Genomic DNA, 25,670 nt, shown 5'->3' on the forward strand with positions numbered 1-25,670 from the left:
TCGCTCACCCATTTGATTGTTTTAGGAATCATGTTATTCTCCCACATTCTCAATAGCCCTCAGATTTTACTATTTATGTTGCACACTAGCAACATTTGACAAATCCTCTATAGAGAAATATTATTTATTGAAAATTTTATTTCTCATTTGTTAATGCTTCTGGAAAGAGTTTATCCAAAACTATTATTAAACATTTATTTTAATAAGAAAAAGTTTAACATTACATATGTTGAAAGAAGAGAAAACATGCAGATGTTGTTGAAAATTTTCAATAAATATTTAGTTCGGCCCTCGACTTAGTCCAAGTTTTTAATTTTGGCCCTCCGTGAATTTGAGTTTGACACCTCTGCCCTAGAAGATCAGGCTGGTCCACTATATGTGGAGCCTCGTTTGATGGTGGAGATCTTAAACAGTTTTTTTTTTTGCATCAGTATTTAGTTAGGAAACTGGCAGAGTGTATAAGGAAGGAAGGGAAACAAACAGAAGTGCAATGGAACATGTGGAGATTAAGGAGGTGGAAGTGTTTACTACCTCAGAGTGAATAATGGTAGATAATTCCCTCGAGCCGCTAATGATATTCCCTTGAACCTGGAGGGAGACTAGTGTAGAAATTTCAGGGGGCCTGGCTGATGTATTCAAAATGTCCTTAGCCACGGGTGAGATGGTAAAGGATTGGAGGGTAGCTCATGTTGTTCCCGTTGTTTAAAAAAAATGTTTCAAAAATAATCCAGGTAATTATAGGTCGGTGAGCCTGATGTCAGTAGTAGGTAAATTAAGGGAAGGAGTTCTGAGAGATAGGATGTATAGGTATTTGGATAGCCATTGGCTGATTAAGGACTGTCAGCATGGCTTTGTGTGTGGTCCATTGGCTGATTAAGGACTGTCAGCATGGCTTTGTGTGTGGTAGGTCGTGTTTAATGAACCTTGTAGAGCTTTTCAAGGAGATTACTAAGAAAGTAGATGAAGGAAAGGCTGTGGATGTTGTCTACTTGGACTTTAAGGCCTGACAAGGTCCCACATGGGAGGCTAGAAGGTATCGATGGAGTGGTTGTAAATTGGATTTGTAATTGTCTGTGTGGGAGAAAACAGAGAGTGGTAGTGGATGGTGGCTTCTCAGACTGGAGGCCTGTGACTAGTGGTGTGACTGAGGGATCCATGATGGGACCATTGTTGCTTGTTGTCTATATCAATGACCTGGATGATAATGTGGCAAATTGGATCAGCAAGTTTGCAGATGATACAAAGATAGGAGGGGTTATGGACAGCGAGGTAGTTTTCAGAGGGATCTGAACCAACTGGGAAAATGGGCCAAAAATGGCAGATGGAGTTCAATGCAGACAAGGGTGAAGTGTAGCATTTAGGAGGGGTAAACCAAAGTTGGACATACACAATAAATGATAGGGCACTGAGGAGTGTGGAGGAGCAGAGAGATCTGGGATACAGATACATTGTTCCATGAAAGTGGCGTCACAGGTGGACAAGGTTGTAAAGAAAGCTTTTGTCATCTTAGCTTTTATAAATCAAAGTACTGAGTGTAGGAGTTGGGATGTTATTTTAAAGTTGTTTAAGACATTGGTGAAGCCAAATTTGGAATATTGTGTGCAGTTCTGGTCACCTAACTACAGGAAGGATATCAATACGATTGAAAGAGTGCAAAGAAGATTTACCAGGATGTTGCTGGGTCTTCAGGAGTTGAGTTACAGGGAAAGATTAAACAGGTTAGGACTTTATTCCTTGGACTGTAGAAGAATGATGAGAAATTTGATAGAGGTTTACAAAATTATGAGAGGTATAGACAGAATGGATGCGAGTCAGCTTTTTCCACTTAGATTGTGGGAGATATGAGAGGTCATAGTTTTAAGCTGAAAGGGGAACGGTCCAGTGGGAACAATAGGGGAAAGTTCTTCCTCAGAGAGTGGTGGGAGTATGGAATGAGCTGCCATTTGATGTGGTGAATGCGGGCTCGATTTTGTGTTTTAGGAATATATCGGATAGGCACATGGATGAGAGAGGTCTGGAGGGTTATAGAATGGGAGCAGATCAGTGGGACTAGCGAAATGATGGTCAGCATGGACTCGAAGGGCCAAATGGCCTGTCTTCTGTGCTATAGTGTTCCATAGTTCTATGACCAGCATTTCTAATGTTCAATCCTCTCCATTTCAAAGGTCAACTTCATGAGTTTTCTCATTCCCCCAACTCCATCCACCATGAAATTTCTCATCCACTATTTTACCACTCCATTTCGAAGAGGTGAGGTTTCAGATGGATGAAACGTTAAAATGTTAAATATATCTAAACTAATCCCAATCATCCTTGAACCTGACCATCCCCTGCCTTCCATCCTTTGCCTGTAGTTCAGGAAAAGTAGTAAACTGTTCGAAAGCAGGAGGCAGGTCTTGCTGCTTATGACATCAAAGACAGAATCAGAACTTTTTTTAGTAGCTTGTACCACCAGTTCAGCACAGGTCAATCTGGGATCTCACATCATTAAGGTTAATTAACTCATTGGTTAAACTTCCCAATGAACAAGGAGGGACCTGATACTCAAATTTCAACAAATTTAATGATATTTTGTGGGGTCCATAACATTTCCATGCTGTCAGATACAAGAAAAGTGATTTACATACCAAGGATTTGGGAAGTTGTGACTGGACGAAATGTAGATAGGTAAATTCTTTCAGCAACCAAATCAGAATGCCAGTCACAATTACACCTATAATGAAAATGCCCGCTGCTATCAAGGGAGCAAGCCACAGTATATCTATCAGGGAAAAAAAAACAGTCAGACATCAGATCAATGACCTGCACTAAGGCAAATAGACATGAAAGATATTCACATTTTAAGTTCCATTTTTAACCAGCTTTCATGATGATGAAAGTAGATGGTATAGGTGGTTTAGTTTGCTGGGTAGGTTTATACAGATGGGCTGAAAGGCCTGTACTGTAATATTCTATGGAATATGGAGCAAAATGAAGGTTTGGGCAGGAAGTGATGGAACTGCTGCTCACAGTTCCAGGAAAATTGGTTTATTTGTAACCTCCAGTGCTGTCTATGTCAAGTTTGGACATTCTCCGTGTGACCATAAGGGTTTCCTTCTGTTCTTTGGCTTCTTCCCACATCGTGGTATTTGGTCATTGTAAATTTCATGTGGAAAAGTAGATCCGGGAGGTGGGATTGATGGAAATGTGTGCACAATAAAATTAAATTAACTATCCAGTGAAAGATTGAGGGAGCGTTTCTCAGCTTTTTGAAGGCAATGTTATATCAAAATCCTATTGTTTTTTAGGTGAATGGGGAAGATTCCGCGGGCTGTTGTGAAGTACAGTTAAGCTATTTTGGACAGTATTTTATGAGTCAATAATAGCATGGTTACCATGCCGATACAGCGCCAACAATCAGGACTGGGGTTCAAATCCCAAGCTGTCTGGACATAGTTTGTACATTCATCCCGTGTCATGTGCAGTTTCCCCAGATACTCCGGTTTCCTCCCACCCTTCAAAGCATACAGGTGTTGCAGGTCAATTGGGTGGTACTGGCTCGTGTGCTGAAATGGCCACAATGTACGCTGCATGTCTAAATTTTAAAAAAAAATGTCAATCAAAATCAAATGATCTGGTTACCCACACGAAGCAGCAGGACAGGTCTTAGGAATGTTGATTGTTAGAGCAAGTTGCACACAAACATTTTAAAACACAGAATTTTTGCAGGACTTTTGCAGAGTGCTATTTTGCAAAAGGCAACAAAGTAGCAGCAGCAGCAGCTTGTCTGGAAGAGCATGTGATCTTTGCAGGCCGAGGCAGAACAGCTTTGCCCTCAGAGAGGGGGAGGGAGCTGAGAGAGAGGAGAGAGACAGGAAAGTCGGTTCCAGAGGGACAAGCTGACGAACTTTGGAAGACTGCCTCGTCAAAGATTGTCTGAAAGGAACTCTGTGGTGACCTGAAAGAAAGAGGTGATCATCTGGAGAACTCTGAAGGGGGCAAGTTTCGTCAGCAAGACGGATTGAAAAGGAATCAGGTGCGGATGTCCTGGAACAAAAGGAATCTCTCTCTGAAAACCAACAAGAACCCTCCTGAGTGGTAAGCACCAAAGCCTGGTGAACTTTATTAATGCTAACTTCTGTGCACAGTACAAGAATTGCCTGCAACCAGTGACATTGGACTGCGAACCAAAGAACTTTTCTACACTTATTACACACATGTGCACTTAGAATTAGAGGGGGGTTAAGTAGGTTAATAGAGATAAGTTAAAGTTTAATTTCATGTTCAAAGATAATTAAAAGCAACTTTTGTTTAAGTAATCCTTTATCTATTGCTACTGGGTTTTGGGGTCCTCAGGACTCCGTAACAATGCACAGAGAGAGGTTTTGGGCTGCAGCTCATACCTGCCTGAAAATGGCCTCACAGGTAGATAGGATAGGGAAGAAGGTACATGGATTTGTTGCCTTCCTTGGCTGAGGCACTGAGTGCAAGAGTGGGTGCTTATTAATGCATTTGAACAGTATATTCAATAGACTGCAATATGGGAGTATTGTGATCACTTCTAATCATCACACTGCAGACAGGATCCGATAGTGTTTGAACGAGTACAGAAGAGATTCACCAAGCTGGCTTTAACTGCAAGGAGAGGTTGGATAAGTTGAGATTGTTCTCATTCGAGTGAAGCAAGAGGGGACCTGATAGAGGTTTATAAGATTATGAGCAGCATAGTCGGAGTAGATGCTCAAAGGCTTTTTCCTCAGAGGCCATAGGTGAGAGCAGAAAGATTTCAAGGAAATATGAAAGGCAAGTTTTTTTCCCCACACAATTATATAGAACGGCCAGAGGAGGTAGTGGAGACAGAACAATTGCAATGTTATAGTCATTTGTACAGGTACTTAGATAGGAAAAGTGCAGAGGGAAACAGGTCTCATCCAGGCAAATGGGATTAACATAGATAGGCAATGATTTGAGCCAAAGGGCCTATTCTTTGCTGTCAATCTCTCCATAAGATCACAAAAGGACCTATGAGTATTCACTACTTCTGTTTGGGTAGTTCAATTAAAAGTGTAGAAATATCACGGTCTCAAGATAAAGTAGCAGAATAGGAGTTTCAGATCCTAAGCAGTGAGGTCATCACACTCCTGTTATCCCCAATAATTGCCACTTCAACTATTTTCGTGGCCATGCTGCCATTTTGAATTGTGTGATTGTATTACCTGTATTTTGGGTTGAGGTAGATACACAAATCTTTTTATCATTTTTCAAGTTGAAGTTAATTAATGACTCAAAACTTGCCACCACACAATATATAAAGTTGGGTTTTAGATTTTCAAACAAATAATATCCTTTTCCAGATCTTCTATCAGGTATTACTTTGACATTCTGGTGGGGAAAAACACAGCCATTAATCATTGTGTACTGTACAGAATAGCGTGAAATGGAGATACTTTAAGTAATCATTCCATAAACTGATCACATAGCAGCATCACGAATATACTTAGCAATATGGAAAATACATAATTTGTGATGTGATACACTACTGTCATTATGCTGGACGACCAACCAATGAAACATAATCAGCATCGACCAGAATGTAAAATAGAGTGACATACATTACGCTAAAGACATACAATAAAAATACATAATTAAACCCACATTATTCTAAAATGAATATTAAAAAAAACTGATTCAGAAATATAAGTGCAGCACTGCTCAATGCTGTGAAATGGTATTTAACATTATCATGGCTTCATGAACAAAGCTCTTTTTAAGTCTAGAAGCTCCTATAGCGTCTGCTCGATGGTTAGGGTGTGTTGCGTCTTTAATGATATTCCTCGCCCTATCTAAACATCGTTCTCGAAGATAGATTTAATGGTAGGCAATTGCATTCCAATGATCTGTTGGGCAGTTTTCACTCCCCACTGGAGTGCTTCATGATCTTGTGCAGAACAATTCCCGAACCACACTGAAATACTGTAAGTCAGCACACTCTCAATAGTGCATCTATAAAAATTCAACAGTATTCTTGGGCAGAGGTGTACTCCCACATCCCCAAACACAGTAAAATAATTGTGAACTTCCTCTAATGTTAACAGTGCAGACCTTAAAATATCTATCTACCAAGGTGCAATTTTTGCACAGCAAAGGTCAACTGACAAATGTCCTAAGGAAATTTTTGCGTGATGCAATGACCTCTCGCTGTTCTCAGATACTTGGAGGTGTGAGAAAATACGCCAATAATTTAGTGAGTGGTGCAAGTGTTCATGGTCTGTTGGTGTTTATACACAACTAAACATCTCTGAAATATTAGGATAGAGGTGGATAAGAGTGGAGTCAGAGTAAATGGGCAAGAGATGCTCCTTCATTGATGAAGGAAACACACCTGTAACACAGAGGTCAATGATCATCAGGCAGAGCTCTAGCGATCCATATGTCACCTCAGTTGCTTATGTGCTGAATAGAGCTGGCTCAATTGATCTTAAAGTGGAACCATAGACAGCTACAGCACAGAAAACAGGTTATTCAGCCCCTCTAGTCTCTGCCAACCATAATTTCACTAGTCCCATTGTCCTGTTCCCATTCCATAACACTCCAGACCACTCCGATCTATGTATCTATCCAATTTATTCTTAAAAATTAAGATCAAGCCTGCATTCACATCAGATGGCAGCTCATTCCACACTCCCACCACTCTCTGTGAAGAGCTTTCCCTTAACGTTTCCCCCTAAACCTTTCCTCTTTCAGCTTAAAACTCTGATCCCTTGTATTTATCTCCCCCAATCCAAGTGGAAAATACCTGTTTGCATCCCACTCTATCTGCATCACTCATAATCTTGCATACCTCTATCAAATCTCCCCTATTCTTCCTTGCTCTAAGGAACAAGGTCCTAACCTGTTTAATCTTTCCCTGTAACTCAACTCCGGCGACATCCTAGTAAATCTGTCCTCTTTCAATCTTACTGATATCCTTCCTGTAGGTGGGCAAGAAATAGGGGCAGGAGTAAATCATTTGTGTAAAGGTTAAAACCTGGTGTTTTTTGATACTTAGTTAATTTTGTGCCTGTCTCTTTAAGAGAACTATTGTTTGTTGTGTTACCATAGTGACTCAACATTCATTGAAATGACTTCATTACCAACATCAAAGTACTCGAGCTGGTAGAGTCCGCAAGCATCGAATCCATGCTGCTGAAGACCCAACTGCGCTGGGTGGGTCACGTCTCCAGAATGGAGGACCATCACCTTCCCAAGATCATGTTCTATGGTGAGCTCTCCACTGGCCACCAAGACAGAGGTGCTCCAAAGAAGAGGTACAAGGAATGCTTAAAAAAATCTCTTGGTGCCTGCCACATTGACCACCGCCAGTGGGCTGATCTCGCCTTTTGGCGCTTCACGGTTCGGCGGGCAGCAACCTCCTTTGAAGAAGACCACAGAGCCCACCTCACTGACAAAAGACAAAGGAGGAAAAAACCAACACCCAACCCCAACCAACCAATTTTCCCTTGCAACTGCGCCTGCCTGTCCTGCATCGGACTTGTCAGTCACCAACGAGCCTGCAGCAGACGTGGACATACCCCTCCATAAATCTTCGTCCGCGAAGCCAAGCCAAAGAAGAAAGAAGAAATAGTGACTATGATGTAATATGTCATAATATCCACCCAGACTAATGGCTTGCTCATTATTCTTCAGGATATGGAAGAGGAGTGAGCACAAGAAATATTTCTTTGAATTTTGTCTTTTTAAATAATTTTTTGTGCTTCTCCTTAAATACTTTTTGCATCTCTTTAAAGTTTGGGCTTCTTTATATGTTTTTTATCCCTATCATTATACAGTAAATGCGAAGTTATGCAAAATATTTATCCATTTTATCAATGAATTAAAGCTACATAAAGCAGCAAGCACAGAGTTGGATTTAAGAGATCCAAATTCAGAATATCATAGCTCACGCTTTTGAAAGATGATACTTTGAAATTAGGATATATTAGAATAAGGAAAGTGTTGTCTATATTTTGATTTAAAGAAAAGTCTCATTGGGAACTCTATTTGGAAGAAGGGCTCGTAAAATTTGTCTAGAAGACTTAACAGTTAGATTAAAGGAAATGGCATCTACGCTGCAATAATAGAATATTCCAAAAACCATGAGAATCTGTCAGTGAATTGTGCAATCTGATATTGAGCCATGGTCTGGCCTGCGATCTTGGCCACTGCTAGCAGTCAGAATTGGCAGGAACCCTAGGAAATGTTACTATAAACAATAAGAAAGCTTGTCTGCAATATCCAGAGAGAAAATTCAGCTGCAGTAATCTCTTAAAGAGACCACCAAGATACAAAATTTGTTTACAGTTCCCAGGAACCAGGAGAAGCCAAGGCAGAAGCCAGATTGCAGTCTGAAGAACCCAAGATGGATAAGATGTCTCATCAAGCAAACAGCTCCTCTCAAAGAACAGTTTGGTTGTGAGTTGAGCTAGCAAGGTGGATAGACAATGATTGGCAGGAGTTTGGAACCAGCCACCAAAGATGAAGCAGCTTCAGCTACCAAGGAAGAAGAGACTCTCCATGACACTGCTGGCCTTGTTAGTGGAACTGGAACAGATGAATGTATGTTGCAAAGTCTTGTTGGTTCTGTACCAAGTGAAATGCTGAAGATAGAGACTCAATCAGCGGTATCTGAAAGATCAGATGTGAATCCTGATGATATTTTTTCGAACTTAAGAGTGCAGGAAGATCTTCAAAGGCATCTAGAGCAAGTACAGTTTTGTGTGCTTCAAGCATATCAGCTATGCATACTAAGGCACAAGCAGACTTGGCTACTAACTGTGCACATCAGTGGTTGGAGAAAACATATGCTTTAAATGATAGGGAGGTTCAAATGAAGAATCAGCAACTGAGGTTACAAATAACTAATGAAGAACAAAATAGATTATTAGTTAGAGAAAAGAAAAGACAAGAGCTTGAGGAACAACATGCTATGAATATGGCCAAAATCAAAGCATTGGCTCAGGCTTCTGCAAGATTTGTCACTCAAGGTGACATACCCAAAGGGGCTAGCACCTAATCTTCTAGCAAAGCAATGGATACCACAGCCATAAGAAACAAATATACTCAATCATGGAGCCATAGGTGGCGCTACTAGTGCTCAAATGACAATGACCAATCCTATGGAAAGAACTAGCGACATTCAATCTCTCCAAAGCGCACAACATAAGCAACTTCCCGAAAGGAGAGAGAGAGAGAGAGAGAGAGAGAGAGAGAGAGAGAGAGAGAGAGAGAGAGAGAAGAGAGAGAGAGAGAGAGAGAGAGAGAGAGAACAGTGCGACTAGATTGAGCGGGGGGAGAGATGGCAACGTGACTTGGGTGGGCGGGGGAGAGAGATTGCAATGCGACTTGGGTGGACGGGGGAGAGAGACGCCAACAGCACGACTAGGTTGGGGGGGAGAGAGATAGCAGCGCAACTGGGGTGGGTGAGGGTGGAGAGAGACAACAGTGCAACTAGCTTGAGCGGGGGGGAGGAGAGAGAGAGATGGCAGCGCGACTCGGGTAGACGGGGTAAGAAAGATGGCAGCATGACTCGGGCAGGTGGAGGGGGAAGAGAGACAGCAGCGTGACTCGGGTTGGTGAATAAAAGAATTATTGCATTGTGGTGACGCATATGTTTGCAGCGGTGTACCAGCCCTGCTTGTCACGTGTGGTCAGCAGGGCAGCTGTGGCAAGGATGGCATTGTGGGACCATCTCTTCCAGTCCAGACCGGAAAGGCGCGTGTACGCTTGTGTCAGCGTGACACAAATGCCATGACTTTAGGGGTGGGACCAGAGACTGCAGCACGGAATTCAAAATAAAGCAATCAATTAGGATACTTGAGCTCGCTGCTGTCTCACTCTCTGCGCTATGCTCACTCACAACCCACTACATTGGTGGCCCCGATGTGTATCCACATCCTGAAGACTTGACACAATGGAACAGGCAGCCGAAGGTACTGTCGCTTTGAAGCTGCCAAGATTCTGGATGAACAGGACCCGCACTTGTTTTGGCCAAGCAGAGGTCCAGTTCCAAATCAAACCAATTCGACAAGATACCTCTACGTCGTCAACTCGCTCAACCAGGAAGCTGCCTCACGAGTCGATTACCTCATCCAGGTACCACCAGAGAAGGTAAATACATGGCTCTTAAAAACCTCCTCATTAGTATGTACGGCCTCTCACAACGCAAGAGAGCTGCCAGACCCCTTCACTTGATGGCCTAGGCAATAGGATCCTCTCTGCCCTCATGGACGAGATGCTCACACTGGCGAAAGGGCACAAGCCCTGCTTCATGTTTGAACAGGAGTTCCTTGAGCAGATGCCCAAAGACATCAGACTCCTGTTGGCCAATGTGGATTTCTGCAACCCGCGTAAGGTTGCGGCATGAGCAGATGTTCTCTATTGTTCCAAGCGTGAAGCCATAGACTCAATCAACCGTGTTACACAGCCGTCACCAAAGGCAACACCCAAATCTGGTCCAACATGTGATCAGGCCCTTCAAATAACAAATACACTATACAATGTGGTTGAATACACCTAGAATGAGAATGAGATGCAAGGAATATGCGATAATTGGAAGGATACATCTTTAGGCTGTATTACTGCACAAGTCTATGAAGCTTTCAGAAGAGCCTGTGTCAATTAGACATTTAGTGGAAAGTCTGTTTACCTTCACAGTCACTATGGAGTTACTAAGCTGGTGAGGTCTGTCCTGATCTAGGACCACCCCGGAGACTCCATACTTCTCACTTGAGTGGCCTCCACCGTCCTGGGTTTCCCTGTGTGGGTAAGATGGCGTTGACCCTGTGGTGCAACAAGATGGCCGCCCTGCTTCCTCTTCTGACAATAAAAGTGCTGAATTTGAATTTGAGACGTGGCAAGATGGCTGCCAAACCTTTTCGCACCATTTCCACACTGCCACTCTCTGTCGGCATGTAGCGCAGCAAGTGGCTTTGGGTAAATTTGGGGCAGATGGCTTGGGGCTGGAATCGGATCTGGGAGTGGTGCAAGCCGTGGACTTCCCTGGGCTTCCCCTCGCATGGCAAACCCTCACCCAATGTCCTTTCTTGCCACAGCTGGAACATACTGAGTCTTTAGCCGGTGAACGAGATCAGAGATGCTGGCTTTTGCCTAGTGCGGGAGTGCTCCCTGACATGTGAAACGGCAGCCGTTAGGGCTGGGGTAGCATGAGCAGCCGGTCCTTGGAGGGGGTCGCTGGCTTCGAGGTCGTTGTTCTCAAGTTTGGCCTATTCCAACAATTTGGCCAGTTTAACGTGACTAGCCAGGTCCTTCTTACCCGACTCGAGCAGTCGTTGCCTCATGCACCTCAGGTGGACCCCCGCGACTAGATGTTTTCTTCTTCATGAACATCGCCCATAGCCGCTTCATACCTGCACTTCTTGGCAAGTGTCCACAGATCTAGTAGGTAGTCATCGATAGTCTCTCTTGGCCATAGTACGAGTCAGTTCCTCGCTAGGACCTAGTTTTCTGATGTCAGGTACCGAGCCTTCAAAACCTCGATGGCAGCATCGTGTGTAGTGCAGTCCCTGATGACTGCATACCCTTTCATTCCTACCCTTGAAATGCGTGGACCTCCTGAGTTCAGCGGTGTTGAAGACGTCTCTGGTTAAATTCAGGTAGGCCTGGAAGCAGTCTAGCCAGTACATGAACTCCTCAGCCACGTCGGGGGGACAGAGGGTCTATCAGCATCAAATCTGGCTTGAGTAGCACTTCCATCGTTTAGGGAATAAGCTAATAAAATTGTAGCACAAATAAAAACTCTTACGATTGGAGGGAGAGCAAACATTTTTATTAGCTTATAACTAAGGGTAGGGTCTCACAGTAGTATTCAGAAGGGTTCTGGGTTTAGGCAGGAAACCAGGGTTATATGTAGCCTGATGGGGGTGGAGCTGGGAGGCGGGGCCAACCATCAACACAAAACACTACCAGTGAATCCCAGTTCATTGCAAGCATTACCTTTGAAGAGAAATTTGTATGCCAGGTAATAAAATAATTGCCAAACAGCTTATGCTGAATTTGAAAAGAAAATTCAAGAGAAATTCTTCCTTTCATTTGGAATATACTAATGTCATGTTGGACATGATAACCAAGGGTTATGTGGAAAAGGTATCAGAAAATATCTTGGAACATAAAGAAGGTAAAAAAATGGTATTTACCTCATCATGGAGTTGTACATCCACAAAAGGAGAAACTACGTGTAGTATTTGATTGTGGAGCATCATTTCAAGGAGTTTCATTGAATTCTCAATTTCTACAAGGTCCAGACTTAACCAGCACTTAAATAGGTGTAAAGAACCTATTATAATTGCTTCAGATATTGAAGTGATATTTTATCAATTAAAAGAACCATCAGAAGATCATGATTTTTTTTTTATGAATGCTATGGTGGCCTAATGGTGGTTACAATAAAGATATGATTGAATACAGAATGACATTTCACCGAGTTGTGCAAATTTTGCTCGGAGGAAATGTGCTGAAGATGATGAAGAGCAGTTTAGTTCTCAAGCTACAAGCATCATCAGAAATAATTTGCACGTTTTACTTCAGTGGTTTCAGAAAAAGAAGCGATAGATCTTTATCATGAGTTAAAAGAGATCTGTAATAAAGGAGGTTTCTTACAAAATGGGTTAGCAACAGTTGAGATGTGTTGGCTGTTATTTCTGAGGCAGAAAGACAAAGGAGATAAAAGATCTTGACTTGGATTGTGACATTCTACCTGTTGAAAGAATTCTGGGAGGGCAACGGTGTGTTCAATCTGATGTTTTCAAATTCAAGGTTATTTTGAAAGAACGACCTTTGACAAGAAGAGGTATTCTTTTGATTGTAAGCTCAATATACGATCCTTTGGGAATATGGGCACTGGTAGTATTTATAGCCAAGAAAATTCTGCAAGAATTGTGCAAAGGACATCTGGATGGGATGAAACTATACTCAATTCCATCACACAAGATTGGCTAAATTCGATTGAGAGGGTTAAAATGTTAGAAAATTTTGAAGTCAACAAATGTTTGAAACCAACAGACTTTGGTATTGCCACATTTGCTCAGTTACACCACTTTGCTGATGCAAATGAAGATGGTTTTGGTCCTGTCAGTTATTTAGTACTGCAAAATAACCAAGAGCGAATACATTGTGGATTTGTAATGGGAAAAGCCAGAGTGGCTCCATTAAAGCCAGTCACCAAACCTCAAAAGGAATTGACTGCTGCTTCTATGGGGAGCAAAATGGACACAGAAAGAAATTACAGATGGAGTTAGCAGATTCTATGATTTGGACTGATAGTACATACATTAATAACAAAACCTCAAGGTTTCGTACCTTTGTGACAAACCAAGTTAATGAAATCGAGAAGGTTTCACATGCTAATTAATGGAGATAGGTTGAAACAGTGGATAATCCAGCTGACATGGCTTCAGAGGATCAAAAGTTCAATCTTTTCTGAACAGAGCCAACACATGGGTGCCCGTTCCTCAATTGCTTTTGTGATTTCAAGGAGATTTGTTTCAAAACCCAGAAATGTTAACGAAATGTCTTTGGAATCCAAAACACTCATGTAAATACTATTCAAATATCTAATCAAAATGATCCGATCACTCAATTAATTTGCTATCACTCTTCATGGTTTCATTTGAAAAGGGCTATAGCATGGATTCTTAGGTTAAAAACTATGCTTTTAAATCATATCAAGAAATAAGACTCAAAAGAGCCATTACCTAACATTTGATGAGTTGGCGAATGCTGAATTGGAGATAATTTGTTTTTGTCAGAAAAAGGCGTGTTTCCAAGCTAAATCCTATTCTTGTAAATGATGTATTGAGAGTAGGAGGAAGATTTGATTGTTCGATATATACATGAGAAAACAGGTCATGGTGGTTGTAACTATGTGTTATCAGAACTGCACCAGAAATATTGGATACTTGGTGCTTCAACATTGATCAAAAGAATGATATCAAAATGCATTAATTGTCGACGTACAAATCCTAAAACTGGACAACAACACATGGTAAATTTGCCACAGGACATAGTTTAACTCCAAACATAATTTCACTTTCATAAATTCATGCTCAGTCTTTTCAATCATATTTTTATTTATACTAATAATAACACAGGAGACCATTCAGCCCACCAAGTCGATGCCAGCTCCCATTAGTTTCATTTCCCCTCTATCACACAAATTTCCCAACACCCTCTTTGGTTCTTTTTCTGCCATTAACAGACACTGAGGAATAATACCTTTGGGATGGAGAGAATTTCAAGTGGAAGAAACCCCTGAATCATAGCAAGAACTTGCAAACACCACACCAACAGCACCCAAGATCAGGACTGAGCTCAGAAGCTAGGGCACAACAGTATCAAGTGATACATCATATCACATCCTTTTACTGGATTACAACATTTTTTTAAAATCTTAAATTCCCCGATTATAAATTTCCCACTCTTCATGCAAGTCACATTTGTCCCAATAAATGTCATCCTTCCATCTGCCTTCCTAACTGGTTGCTGTATCTAAAGGTTTAACTTGCGGTGATTTGTGTCCAACAGCCGGGTCCCTCTAAATGCCAGCACCTTTCAATCTTTTGTTTTCTTTTTAATTTCCTCCCCATATTTCTTCCTAACATTGAAATAAACCATTCCGTAAAATGGACTTGGAACAGCTGAATCCTGGCACCGACACTTGCACCACCTGACTGGGTTGCACCCAATTTTCTCCCCCACCTCTCTACTTTCTTAAAGAGTGGGGTTATTGTTTAATTTAATGATGAAAAATCTCCAGGACTCCTGGAGCTTTGAGAAAGCTAGGAAAAGTTTGTAATTGGGTCTACATTCAGTAGGTATAATACAACCTTAAAAAGGATGGTGGGAAATTAGATCAATCTGGTGACAGTAGTTTAAAGGTAATGTTAGAAGAATTAGAGAATAATTAGAGAAGGTAAATATTTAAATCCAAAGCCTAGCTGGAGAGAAAATGAACATGTGGAGATCTGAATGTAAAGCACATCCAGAAGGACTGAATGAAAAATAAATGCATTTATGACCAAAAAAAAGACATAAATTTGAGCACTCCAATAACAGATGTTAGATGAAACTGTCAGAAGACAGGTCCCAACTGGCAGAATATTTTTTTTGACAAATGGCACAGAAACAGGCTCTTCCTGCCGATAAGCCTGTGTCATCTCATCCAATTAACCTATAACCCCCGCAGGTTTTGAAGGGTGGGAGGAAACCAAGCGCCCACAGGAACCCGCGTAGACACGGGGAGAACTTACAAACTCCTTCCAGTCAACATGGGATTCGAACCCTGGGTCACTTTATCTGGTCCTGCAGAATAAGCATCATTTCATCTTGGTAAAGGAGGCAACATTTATATGTGGATGATGCAATGACTACTTATTTTGAGTGGAAAACATCATTTTTTTTCCCATATATCGTTATAATATCCCACGCAGTCTGTAAGGAGTTTGTATGTTCTCCCCAGGTCTGCATGGGTTTCTTCCCACCCTTCAAAATGTGCGGGGGGTGCAAGTCAATAGCGTGTAATAGGGCGGCATGGGCTTGTGGGCCGAAATGGCCTGTTAACGTGCTACATGTATAAATTGAAAAAAAAACAAATTAAACTTTTTTTAAGAAGTGTGCATACATAGTGTGAATTTTAGATACTGTATACTCAAAGCGCTTGACGTCCTGTTTTGTGGAAACTGCCAAAATGTTTGGCCTGGAAGTCAGCCTGAAGAAAACTGAGGTCCTCCATCAGCCAGCTCCCCACCATGACTACCAGCCCCCCCACATCTCCATCGGGCACACAAAACTCAAAACGGTCAACCAGTTTACCTATCTCGGCTGCATCATTTCATCAGATGCAAGGATCGACAATGAGATAGACAACAGACTCGCCAAGGCAAATAGCGCCTTTGGAAGACTACACAAAAGAGTCTGGAAAAACAACCAACTGAAAAACCTCACAAAGATAAGCGTATACAGAGCCGTTGTCATACCCACACTCCTGTTCGGCTCCGAATCATTGGTCCTCTACCGGCATCACCTACGGCTCCTAGAACGCTTCCACCAGCGTTGTCTCCGCTCCATCCTCAACATCCATTGGAGCGCTTTCATCCCTAACGTCGAAGTACTCGAGATGGCAGAGGTCAACAGCATCGAGTCCACGCTGCTGAAGACCCAGCTGCGCTGGATGGGTCAGGTCTCCAGAATGGAGGACCATCGCCTTCCCAAGATCGTGTTATATGGCGAGCTCTCCACTGGCCACCGTGACAGAGGTGCACCAAAGAAAAGGTACAAGGACTGCCTAAAGAAATCTCTTGGTGCCTGCCACATTGACCCCCGCCAGTGGGCTGATATCGCCTCAAACCATGCATCTTGGTGCCTCACAGTTTGGCGGGCAGCAACCTCCTTTGAAGAAGACCGCAGAGCCCACCTCACTGACAAAAGGCAAAGGAGGAAAAACCCAACACCCAACCCCAACCAACCAATTTTCCCCTGCAGCCGCTGCAACCGTGTCTGCCTGTCCCGCATCGGACTTGTCAGCCACAAACGAGCCTGCAGCTGACGTGGACTTTTACCCCCCTCCATAAATCTTCGTCCGCGAAGCCAAGCCAAAGAAGAAGATACTCAAAACAATGTCATCTTTCAAACTGTTTCTGGAAATGTAATAAAAAGTAAAATTAATCTTGCCAAAATAGCTTAAATAAAAGTTCAGACTTACTGCATATTCTTGATCTTTTTTGTCAACTAAAATAATAATGTAAATCAAATGTGGATCAATATCCATGAGTGCCTTTAGTTTAGAATCATTTCTGTGCTTTTGTGGAGTCACAGGCATGTCCAGAGAAACTTCAATGGTCTGGAGATTGCTCGTCACATTCATAATTGGAGGACCCAAGATGGCTGCATGAAATCAAAACAGAAACGCTCGTAAAATATCAAGAAAATCAAATATTGTAAAAGAGAGACAGGGAAGCATCAAGAGAAGCAGGTTCCCTGCAGAACAGTGGTTTTCAAACTTTTAATATCTTTTTTATTGGTCTTTATAATAAATATGGTGCAATGAAAAAAAAGGAACAAAACTGAAAACACAACATCACATGTATCGAGATAAAACTTCAAATGGTATAAACTCGATCCCCCCCCTCCACTGGACAGAAGACATTAAAAAATTATATATTTATATAAAAAACCCACCTAACCTACTCTATTAAAAAGGAATGCTAACCAAAAAAAAACATCTGAGCTGTTTATCCCGAGGGTTACAAATACATGCTATCTAATTTTTTTTTCTAAACTTAACCAGGACATGATATGAGAGAACCATTGAAACGCTGTTGGTGGTTGAGTCTATCCATTTGATTAAGATGGTTCTTCAAGTCAACAATATATTGAAGGCCACAACCCATTGCACAGGTACAGAAGAACTCCCTAGGAGTGGTTCAATAACTCCAAAAAGAGCAGTTATTGGATTGGGTCATAGCTCCACCTGAAAAAATATTAAAAATGTATTTCCAATAGATTTCTAAGGATGGACAAGACTAATATCAGATTTACATCTGTCACAAGTAGGGTTAATATTAGAAAAGATACAAGCAAGCCATCTTATCTTTGGACATGTGAACACAATGCACCACTTTGAAGTGGATTAATGAATGTCAGGCATGTACTGAAGATTTATTCATCAGTTTTAAGAATATTGTCCCATAGATCCTCTAGTAAGGGTTTTGCAAGTCCATAATTTCAATAATCATTCCAATTCATCCTTTCTTAAGAAGGATTCAATTTAAAAATATTATCAACGAGATCTGGTGGATATACAAATGGAAAGTCTAGTAGTATGGTATTTAAGAAATTTCTAATCTGTAAATATCTAAAAGAAATGAATATTTGTTAAGTCATATTTACTTGCCAGCTGTTCAAAAGACATTAAACAATCTTCCTTAAATAAATTTCCAAAAAAAAACCTTTGATTTTCCATAAAGAGAAGAATTGATCAATTATTGATGGTTGAAAAAAGTAATTATGAGTTTTTTTTAATTTTAAATTTTCTTAAATTGGAAACGGATTTGCAATATATTTGTGTATTGGATTATATATATCCTTATTGATCTCGGAAAAAACTAGATGGAAGTGAGGTACCCAATAAAGAGGCCTCTGAATACTGCTGAACAGATTTCAATTCTAAATCTGTCCGTAATGGATGATCCAATTTGTCAGAATAAAAAATCTAAAAAGTTAGGTAATGAATATTAACAGCCCAGTAACAAAAGACCTTCAAATTTTTTCTTTCCACTCATATACCACTTTAAATATTCCCTATGCCATAGGTGCTCTGTGATTAGTAAGGGATTACTTAAGGTTGAAAGAAAAAAGTTTGAAAACCATTGTTTTAATCATGTCTAATTGACCTGTTATGTGCATAATTTCATAACTCCAAAGGAAATGGGCCAATGACAATTTTTCTCAAGTAAAATATTTCAGTTACAATTAGGTCTAGAGCAATGATTCTCAACCTTCCCCCCCTCCCCCTCCCCCCACGCACTCACAAACCACCATAAGTAATCCCTTCCTAATCACAGAGCATATGGCAAAGGGAATACTTAAAGTGGAATGTGTGTGGAAAGAGAAAAGTTTGAAAATTTCTGCTGTAGAGTGAAGGGCAAAGCTGGCCAGGTTAGGGAACCCTGGATGATGAGTGATAGTGAGCACCTGGTCAAGAAGAAATGTGTCATATCCTGGAAGACTGGGAGTGAGGGATGCTAATGTTGTACCTTTATGCAAAAATGGCTACAAGGACAAGCCTGGGAAGTACAGGCCAGTGAGATTAATGTCAGTAGAAGGCAAGATACTGGAGAGGATTCTGACAGACAGGATTGAGTTGTATTTAGAAAGGCAAAGACTGATGAGGGATAGTTAGCATGGATTTGAGTGTTTGTGTCTTATGAATATTGGAAGAGATGACCAAGAAGATTGATGAGGGCAAGGAGGAGATATGTTCTGCATAGTTTTAGCAATGCATTTAAGAAGGTTTCATATGATGAGCTCATCTAGAAAGTAAGCTGGCATGGTTAGCTGGCCAATTGGATACAGAATTGGCTTGACAGTAGGAGTCGGAGGATGATAGTAGAAGGTTATTACTCAAATTGGAGGCCTGTGACCAGCACTTTGTTGCAGGAATCAATGTTGGGTTCATTGTTATTGTCCAACTCATTAATATAGATGACAAACAATGTAGTTAGCATGGCTAGCAACGTTATGAATGACATCAAGATTGGTGGTACAGAAGGTTGTTTAAGATTCCAACAGCATCTGAAGAATGGAGAAAGTTGGCCAAGTAATGGTAGATGAAATGTAATTTAGATAAGTGTGAGGAGTTAGGTCAGATAAACCAGGGCAGATTTACACAATGAATGGCAAGGTCCATAAAATGTTGTAGAAAAGACAGTCTTGGTTTGGGGGGTTGGGTGGTGGTGTTAGTATAGGTACATAGTACCACGAAAGAGGGAATGCAGGTTGACAGGGTGGTGAGTGTGGTGCGCTGTGGTGCAGCAAGCAAACACAAAACTCTGCAAAACTCTCATCCTCCTTATTCCCTGCACACACCTCTTTCGTACCTTTGCCCACCCTATCCCCCTGTTACAATTCCTTTCCACTCCTCTCCCACTGAGTCTCCTCCCTCACTGTTCCTATCAGACCATCATCTCACCTTTACAAGGCTCCATTGATTTCCTTGTTTTAATAGCTCCCTCCCCCTTCTCCCTCCCCTCCTGGTTGCATCTGGCCTACCTTTTCTTCACCCTTGTCTGCTTCCACCCATCACTACCTTCCCAACTCTACCTGAACTGTCTCCAAACATCTATCATCTTTATTAGTCTCAATCTCCTTCTGACCCCCTTCCCCCACAACACACCCTGGCTTCACTCTCCTTTCTCAGACCTGAAGCAGGTTTCGACCAGGAACGTCAACTCTCCATTTCCCTCCATGGATTCTGCCTGTCCTGATTCATTCCTCCAGCAAATTTTTGCAAATAAACTCTTCAGATTGTGCCATTCAAAACACCCACAGGAACATCAAAAGAATTAAGATAGCTATCAATGGAAAATCTGTAGTGGCAAAAAGCAGCACAGATGGAAAATGTTCAACACACTCACATGACATGACTTCACCTATAAACTGAACACAAGTTTTACGTAAGAGACTATTTCTGGCAGGATTCATTGGGGAGTAATTTGTAAAAGAGGTTCAACAGAAATCGAATCACACTTAAATCACTTTGGTGCCACAGGAAAATATGTTTGAGTCAACATAAAAGACTGTATTTGATGCATGATCAAATGCACAAAGACTAAAGTTATTGGAACTGAAGTATTTTATTAGCAAGAGATGGACAGCTCTTGCTAATAACTCGAACTGGGGGCTGGCTTGTGGCATGACAGCCTTTAAGCGGGAGAAGAGGGAGGAGTCACGAGCCGGCCAGTGAGAGCGGGCCAACCAGGAAAAGTCATGTCATTTACAAACAATAGTGATTTCACCACAGTATTTGAGTGATATGTTCCCACATGATTTATGCGAGTTTTAAAATACACAACTTCAATATTTTTGCAATTTCCGTGGTGGTGAATTAGAAGTACGACAATAGAGGGCAGGAACCCTAGAGTACAACTTTCCATATTCCTGCGAGGCTGATGTGAAAACTGACTGCACCAGCTCATCAATACTTTAATCTGTGGTGCATCACCACAAGGCAGGCGAACCGGCCCCTCTTGTAAGCCACGCGGCGGGACAGCTGGCCAAAATGGCGCTGTCAGGGGTTTCCCTTCCTTCCAGCTCGGGGGTCAGAAACCCACGCTTGGGGACCATGTGATGCCCAGGTGACATCAGCGTCCTCCAGCGTGGTCCTCAGCCAGGTCCAGGCTGGGAGTATAAGTGCAACCCAGCAGCCTGCAATAAACTAGTCTGCTCACTGAGCTCAACCCGTCTGGTTGTGTGTGTTATTGCAGGAGCAGTGTAGCTGCCGCTACAATTGGTGACCCCGACTGGCTCAAACGTCTTTGAACCCATCATGAGTGGGCCTAGGATCAGTGCTATAGCTGTAAAACTGCTTGAATTTTGGGTTCAGGAGCCGGAGACCTGGTTCGGCTACGCGGAGGACCAGTTTCACCTCTGCTAGATTTCGTCTGACACGACCAAATTCTATCATGTGGTCGCTGCCCTGGACCAGGCCTCCACCAGACTCGTGTTGCACCTTGTTCAGCACCCACCCGCTGAGGACAAGTACAAGACCATTAAGCAAGTGCTTACCAGGTCCCTCGGACTACCCAGACACCAGGTGCAGCTCGGGTGCTGCACCTCGATGCCCTGGGGGACAGGTCCCCGATGGAACTGATGGACGAGATGCTTGTGCTCATGGATGAGCACACCAACTGCCCACTTTTCGAGCACATCTTCCTCGAACATATGCCCAGGGGCATCCGCCCGCAGCTGGTTCAGGAGAGCTTCACTGACCAGAGGAAGGTCACCCAGAAGGCACAACAGCTATGGCTCGCATGATTCTCAGAAGGCTCAGTTGTCCAGCAGGTCATGAGGCATGTGCAGGAGCACGACCATACCAAGCCCACCCCTAGCGCTGTGGCAGAGCACCCGGCCCCTGCAGGGGCCCCCAAGAGCATAACCAAAGCAACAGCATCTGCTTCAGGCCTCTGCTTTTACCACCAGTGCTGGGGAGCCAAGGCCCGGAAGTGTTGGTAGCCCTGCTCGTTCCAGGGAAATGACCATGCTGGCCGCTGTTAATGCTGAGGCGGCTGGCCAAGGACACAGCCTTCTCTACCTGCGGGACTCAGTCTGTGGCCTGCGGTTCCTCATTGACACTGGAGCCCAGATCAGCGTCATCCCAGCCACGGCCATCGAATCCAGGAACTGACCTCGTGGATCTGCCCTCCATGCGGCAACAGCAATCCGGACATATGGAGACAAGACCGTCCACTTCCAGATCGGCCAACGGAATTTCGCATGGAGGTTCACCGACTGCCATCCTGGGTGCAGACTTCCTCCTCGCACATGGGCTTCTTGTGGACATTTGAAGTAGGTGCTTCGTGGACGCCTGTACCTTCCAGGCCATTCGCCTTGACACTGCCTGCTCGAAGCAACCCTAGATGGCCACAATCAGCATGCCCAGAGACGAGTTCCAGCAAATCCTGGATGGGTTCCCGACACTCCTCAAGCCAAAGTTCTCCATTGCCTCTCCGCGCCGCGGGGAATTCCACCACATCCCCACCAGGGTCCGCCGGTTCACGCCAAGGCATGCCGGCTCCTGCCTGAGAAGCACCAGGTAGCAAAGAAGGAGTTTTTGCACCTGTTTGAGCTGGGGATCATTCGCCCATCTGACAGCCCGTGGGCCTCACCCCTCCACCTGGTCCCAAAAGCCTCCGGTGGCTGGAGTCCCTGAGGAGACTATCGATGGCTCAACGAGGCAACGTTGCTGACCGTTACCCCATCCCTCACATCCAGGATTTTACAGCCAACCTGCATGGTGCGAAGGTCTTCTCCAAGGTTGACCTGGTGTGCGGATATCACCAGATCCTGATGCACCCTGAGGACATACCCACGATGACCATCATCACCCCCTTTGGTTTGTTCGAATTCCTGCGCATGCTGTTTGGGCTCAAGAACGCCGCTCAGACCTTCCAGTGCCTCATGGACTCTGTGAGCAGGGACTTGGATTTTGTCTTTATTTATTTGAATGACATCCTTGTCACCAGCAAGGCTCACCTGCGTGCCCTTTTCTCCCGGCTGACCAACTGGCCTTACCATCAACCTGGCCAAGTGCCAGTTCGGGAAAGAGTCCATGCAGTTCCTGGGTCATACCATCACGGACGAAGGAGCCACGCCCGTCGTTGTGAAGGTCGCCGCTATCAGGGAGTTCCCATGCATGGACAGCCTCAAGAAGCTGCAGGAGTTCGCGGGTATGGTCAACTTTTATAACCGCTTCATCCCGGGAGCTGTGCACATCATGCAGCTGCTGTTCGCCCTCACCGCAGCCAAGCACAAGACGCTCGCTTGGAACCCAGAAGCCTGCACCGCACTCGAGGCCACCAAGGACGCCCTGGTGAAGGCTGCCATGCTTGCCCATCCGCACACCGACCTGCATATGGCACTCTCTGTCGATGCCTCTGCCACAACCGTCGGTGCTGTCCTGGAGCAGCAGGTGAATGGACATTGGAAACCACTGGCATTCTTCAGCCGCCTGCTCCGCCCGCTGGAATGCAAGTATAGTGCCTTCAACCGCGAGTTACTGGGCAAGTACCTGGCGGTGCGGCATTTCCGCTATTTTTTGGAGGGGAGGACTTTTACCATCTTCACTGACCACAAACCCCTCACCCAGGCGCTTGCGATGGCAAAGGATCCCTGGTCGGCCCGCCAGCAGCGTCACCTCTCCTTCATGTCAGAGTTTACCACTGACACTCGGCACAAGGCATGGAAGGACAATGTGGTTATCGATGAACTCTCGCGACCGGCCATCTGCATGCTGACGCCCTTTCTCGATTTCGACCAGCTTGCCCGGGACCAGGAAGCTGAAGGAGACGAGGGCCTTTAAGACTGCCAGCACCAGCCTGTGGTTCCAAGACCTCACGATTCCGAGTGGCAAAGGCACCATCCTGTGCGATATCTCCTTGGGCACCCCGCGGCCAATGGTACCCCAGCAATGGCACAGGCAGGTCTTCTGTCACATCCACGATCTTTCACATCCGTCCATCAGGTCCATGGTCCGGATGGCGGCAGAACGGTTCGTATTGCATGGGCTGCGGAAGCAGATCGCTGGCTGGTCCAGAACATGCACCCATTGCAAGACATTCAAGGTGCACAGGCACACCAGGGCGCCTGTACAGGAGTTCGAGCACGTCCGGGAATGGTTCAGCCACATTCACGTGGAAATTGTCGGGCCCTTACCCGTTTCCAGGGGCAACCGTTACCTGTTTACGCTGGTGGACCGCACCACTTGCTGGCCCGAGGCGATCCTGATGTCAGACGCCTCCACTGTCTCCTGCTCCCGAGCCCTGTTGCATAGTTGGGTTGCCCGGTTTGGCGTCCTGGCTCACCTCACCAGCGATCGAGGCATCCAGTTCATCTCTGCACTCTGCCAATAGGTTGGGGATATAGCTGCACTGCACCACGGCCTACCACCCGCAGGACAATGGACTGGTCGAACCTCTGCACCACCACCTTAAGTCGGCGCTCATAGCCCGCCTCACCTGTCCAGACTGGACGGACAAACTGCCTTGGGTGCTCCTGGTCATCTGCTCCACTCCCAAAGAAGTTCTGTAGGCGTCATCAGCTGAGCTGGTCTACGGTGCGCCGCTGGCACTACCTGGTGAGTTCGTCCAACTCACCTCACAATCCCCAGCGGTCGCCGCATGGACTACTTCCTCACCTCAGGGCACGCTTAGACTCCTTCGAACCCCCACCACCACACAGGCATGGCACCCGCTTGACTCACGTTGCTGGCGAGTTGTTTTCCGCAGAGTTAGTTTTCGTTTGGCAGGGCCCGACCGCAGCACCTCTGCAGCGACTGTACGAGGGGCTGTACAGAGTTATACAACGTTCCAGCTCGACGTTCACGCTGGTCTTGGGCGGTAGGCATGAGCTGTTTACCATGGACAGGCTGAAGCCAGCGCACCTTGATCCCACCGAGCCCGTGGTCGTTGCTCAGCCTAAGAAGCAGAAAAGGACATTGGCACCGGTTCTGGGGGGGGGGGGGGGGTGCTCTGTGGTGGCTCACCACAAGGCAAGCGAACCAGCCCCACTTGTAAGCCACGTGGCGGGGCAGCAGGCCAAAATGGCACCATCAGGGGTTTCCCTTCCTTCCAGCTCGGGGCTCAGAAATAGCACTTGGAGTCCATGTAATGCCCGGGTGACGTCAGCACCCTCCAGCACAGTTCTCAGAGCCAGGTCCGGGCTGGGAGTAGAAGTGCAACCCAGCAGTCTGAAATAAACTAGTCTGCTCACTGAGCTCAACCCTGGTTGTGTGTGTTATTGCAGGAGCTGTGTAGCCACCGCTACAAATCAATAATTCTTGCTTCACTTGTTGTAAACACAAGTGGCATAGTAAGTATGTATGTATAGATAATTATTGAATCCTCGTGCATACATACAGGTGCATATATTTGAAGAGTTTTAAGGTGAAGATGGAAACCAAGCTTAAGAGTTGGTGCATCTTTGGAAAGCAAATCAGTGAACAAGGAAGAATGTATTAAACTGTGGCAATGTTCCAAATGTGAAGTATTAGCTGCAAGATCTTTGGGATTACTTGAGCCTTGAAAGCAAACATTTCCTTCTTTTGCAGTCTACATCATCAATCCAATTAATTAGTGAATCAACCATGTTTGCATTTTAAAATATGTAGCAGAGCCACATTCCTTCTTGTTCGGAGTTTCCTCCCCTGGCTCTTTGTTTCTTTACATCAAGACAGCTGCTGACCCCAAGAATGTTTTCTTTCCAGAGTTACCCAAGGCTGACCTTCAGCTCGCTCTGAAAACCACACATTGAAGCCTGAATAACAGGAAAGGAACGAGCCCTACATTCATTCCATAATCGATAGAGGGAAATGAGGAAAAATGACAATGTACCTTTCAGTTGGCATACAAAAAAAAAGGAACTAA

The 25,670-nt window shown here is 44.1% G+C and overlaps 1 protein-coding gene across 1 annotated transcript in view; it reads right to left on the reverse strand.

Annotated features, from left to right (window-relative positions):
- Positions 1 to 25,670, reverse strand: part of LOC138740707 (interleukin-10 receptor subunit beta-like) — a 47,523-nt gene that overhangs the window by 2,546 nt on the left and 19,307 nt on the right. The window contains exons 5-7 of the mRNA XM_069893756.1: positions 16,733 to 16,914; positions 5,196 to 5,361; positions 2,628 to 2,761 (exon numbers count right to left, since the gene is read on the reverse strand). Coding sequence (XP_069749857.1) covers positions 2,628 to 2,761; positions 5,196 to 5,361; positions 16,733 to 16,914 — 482 coding nt within the window. The remainder of the gene's footprint in view (positions 1 to 2,627; positions 2,762 to 5,195; positions 5,362 to 16,732; positions 16,915 to 25,670) is intronic.

The sequence above is a fragment of the Narcine bancroftii genome, chromosome 8, assembly GCF_036971445.1.
Source record: "Narcine bancroftii isolate sNarBan1 chromosome 8, sNarBan1.hap1, whole genome shotgun sequence".
In the NCBI taxonomy this organism is placed as follows: Eukaryota; Metazoa; Chordata; class Chondrichthyes; order Torpediniformes; family Narcinidae; genus Narcine; species Narcine bancroftii.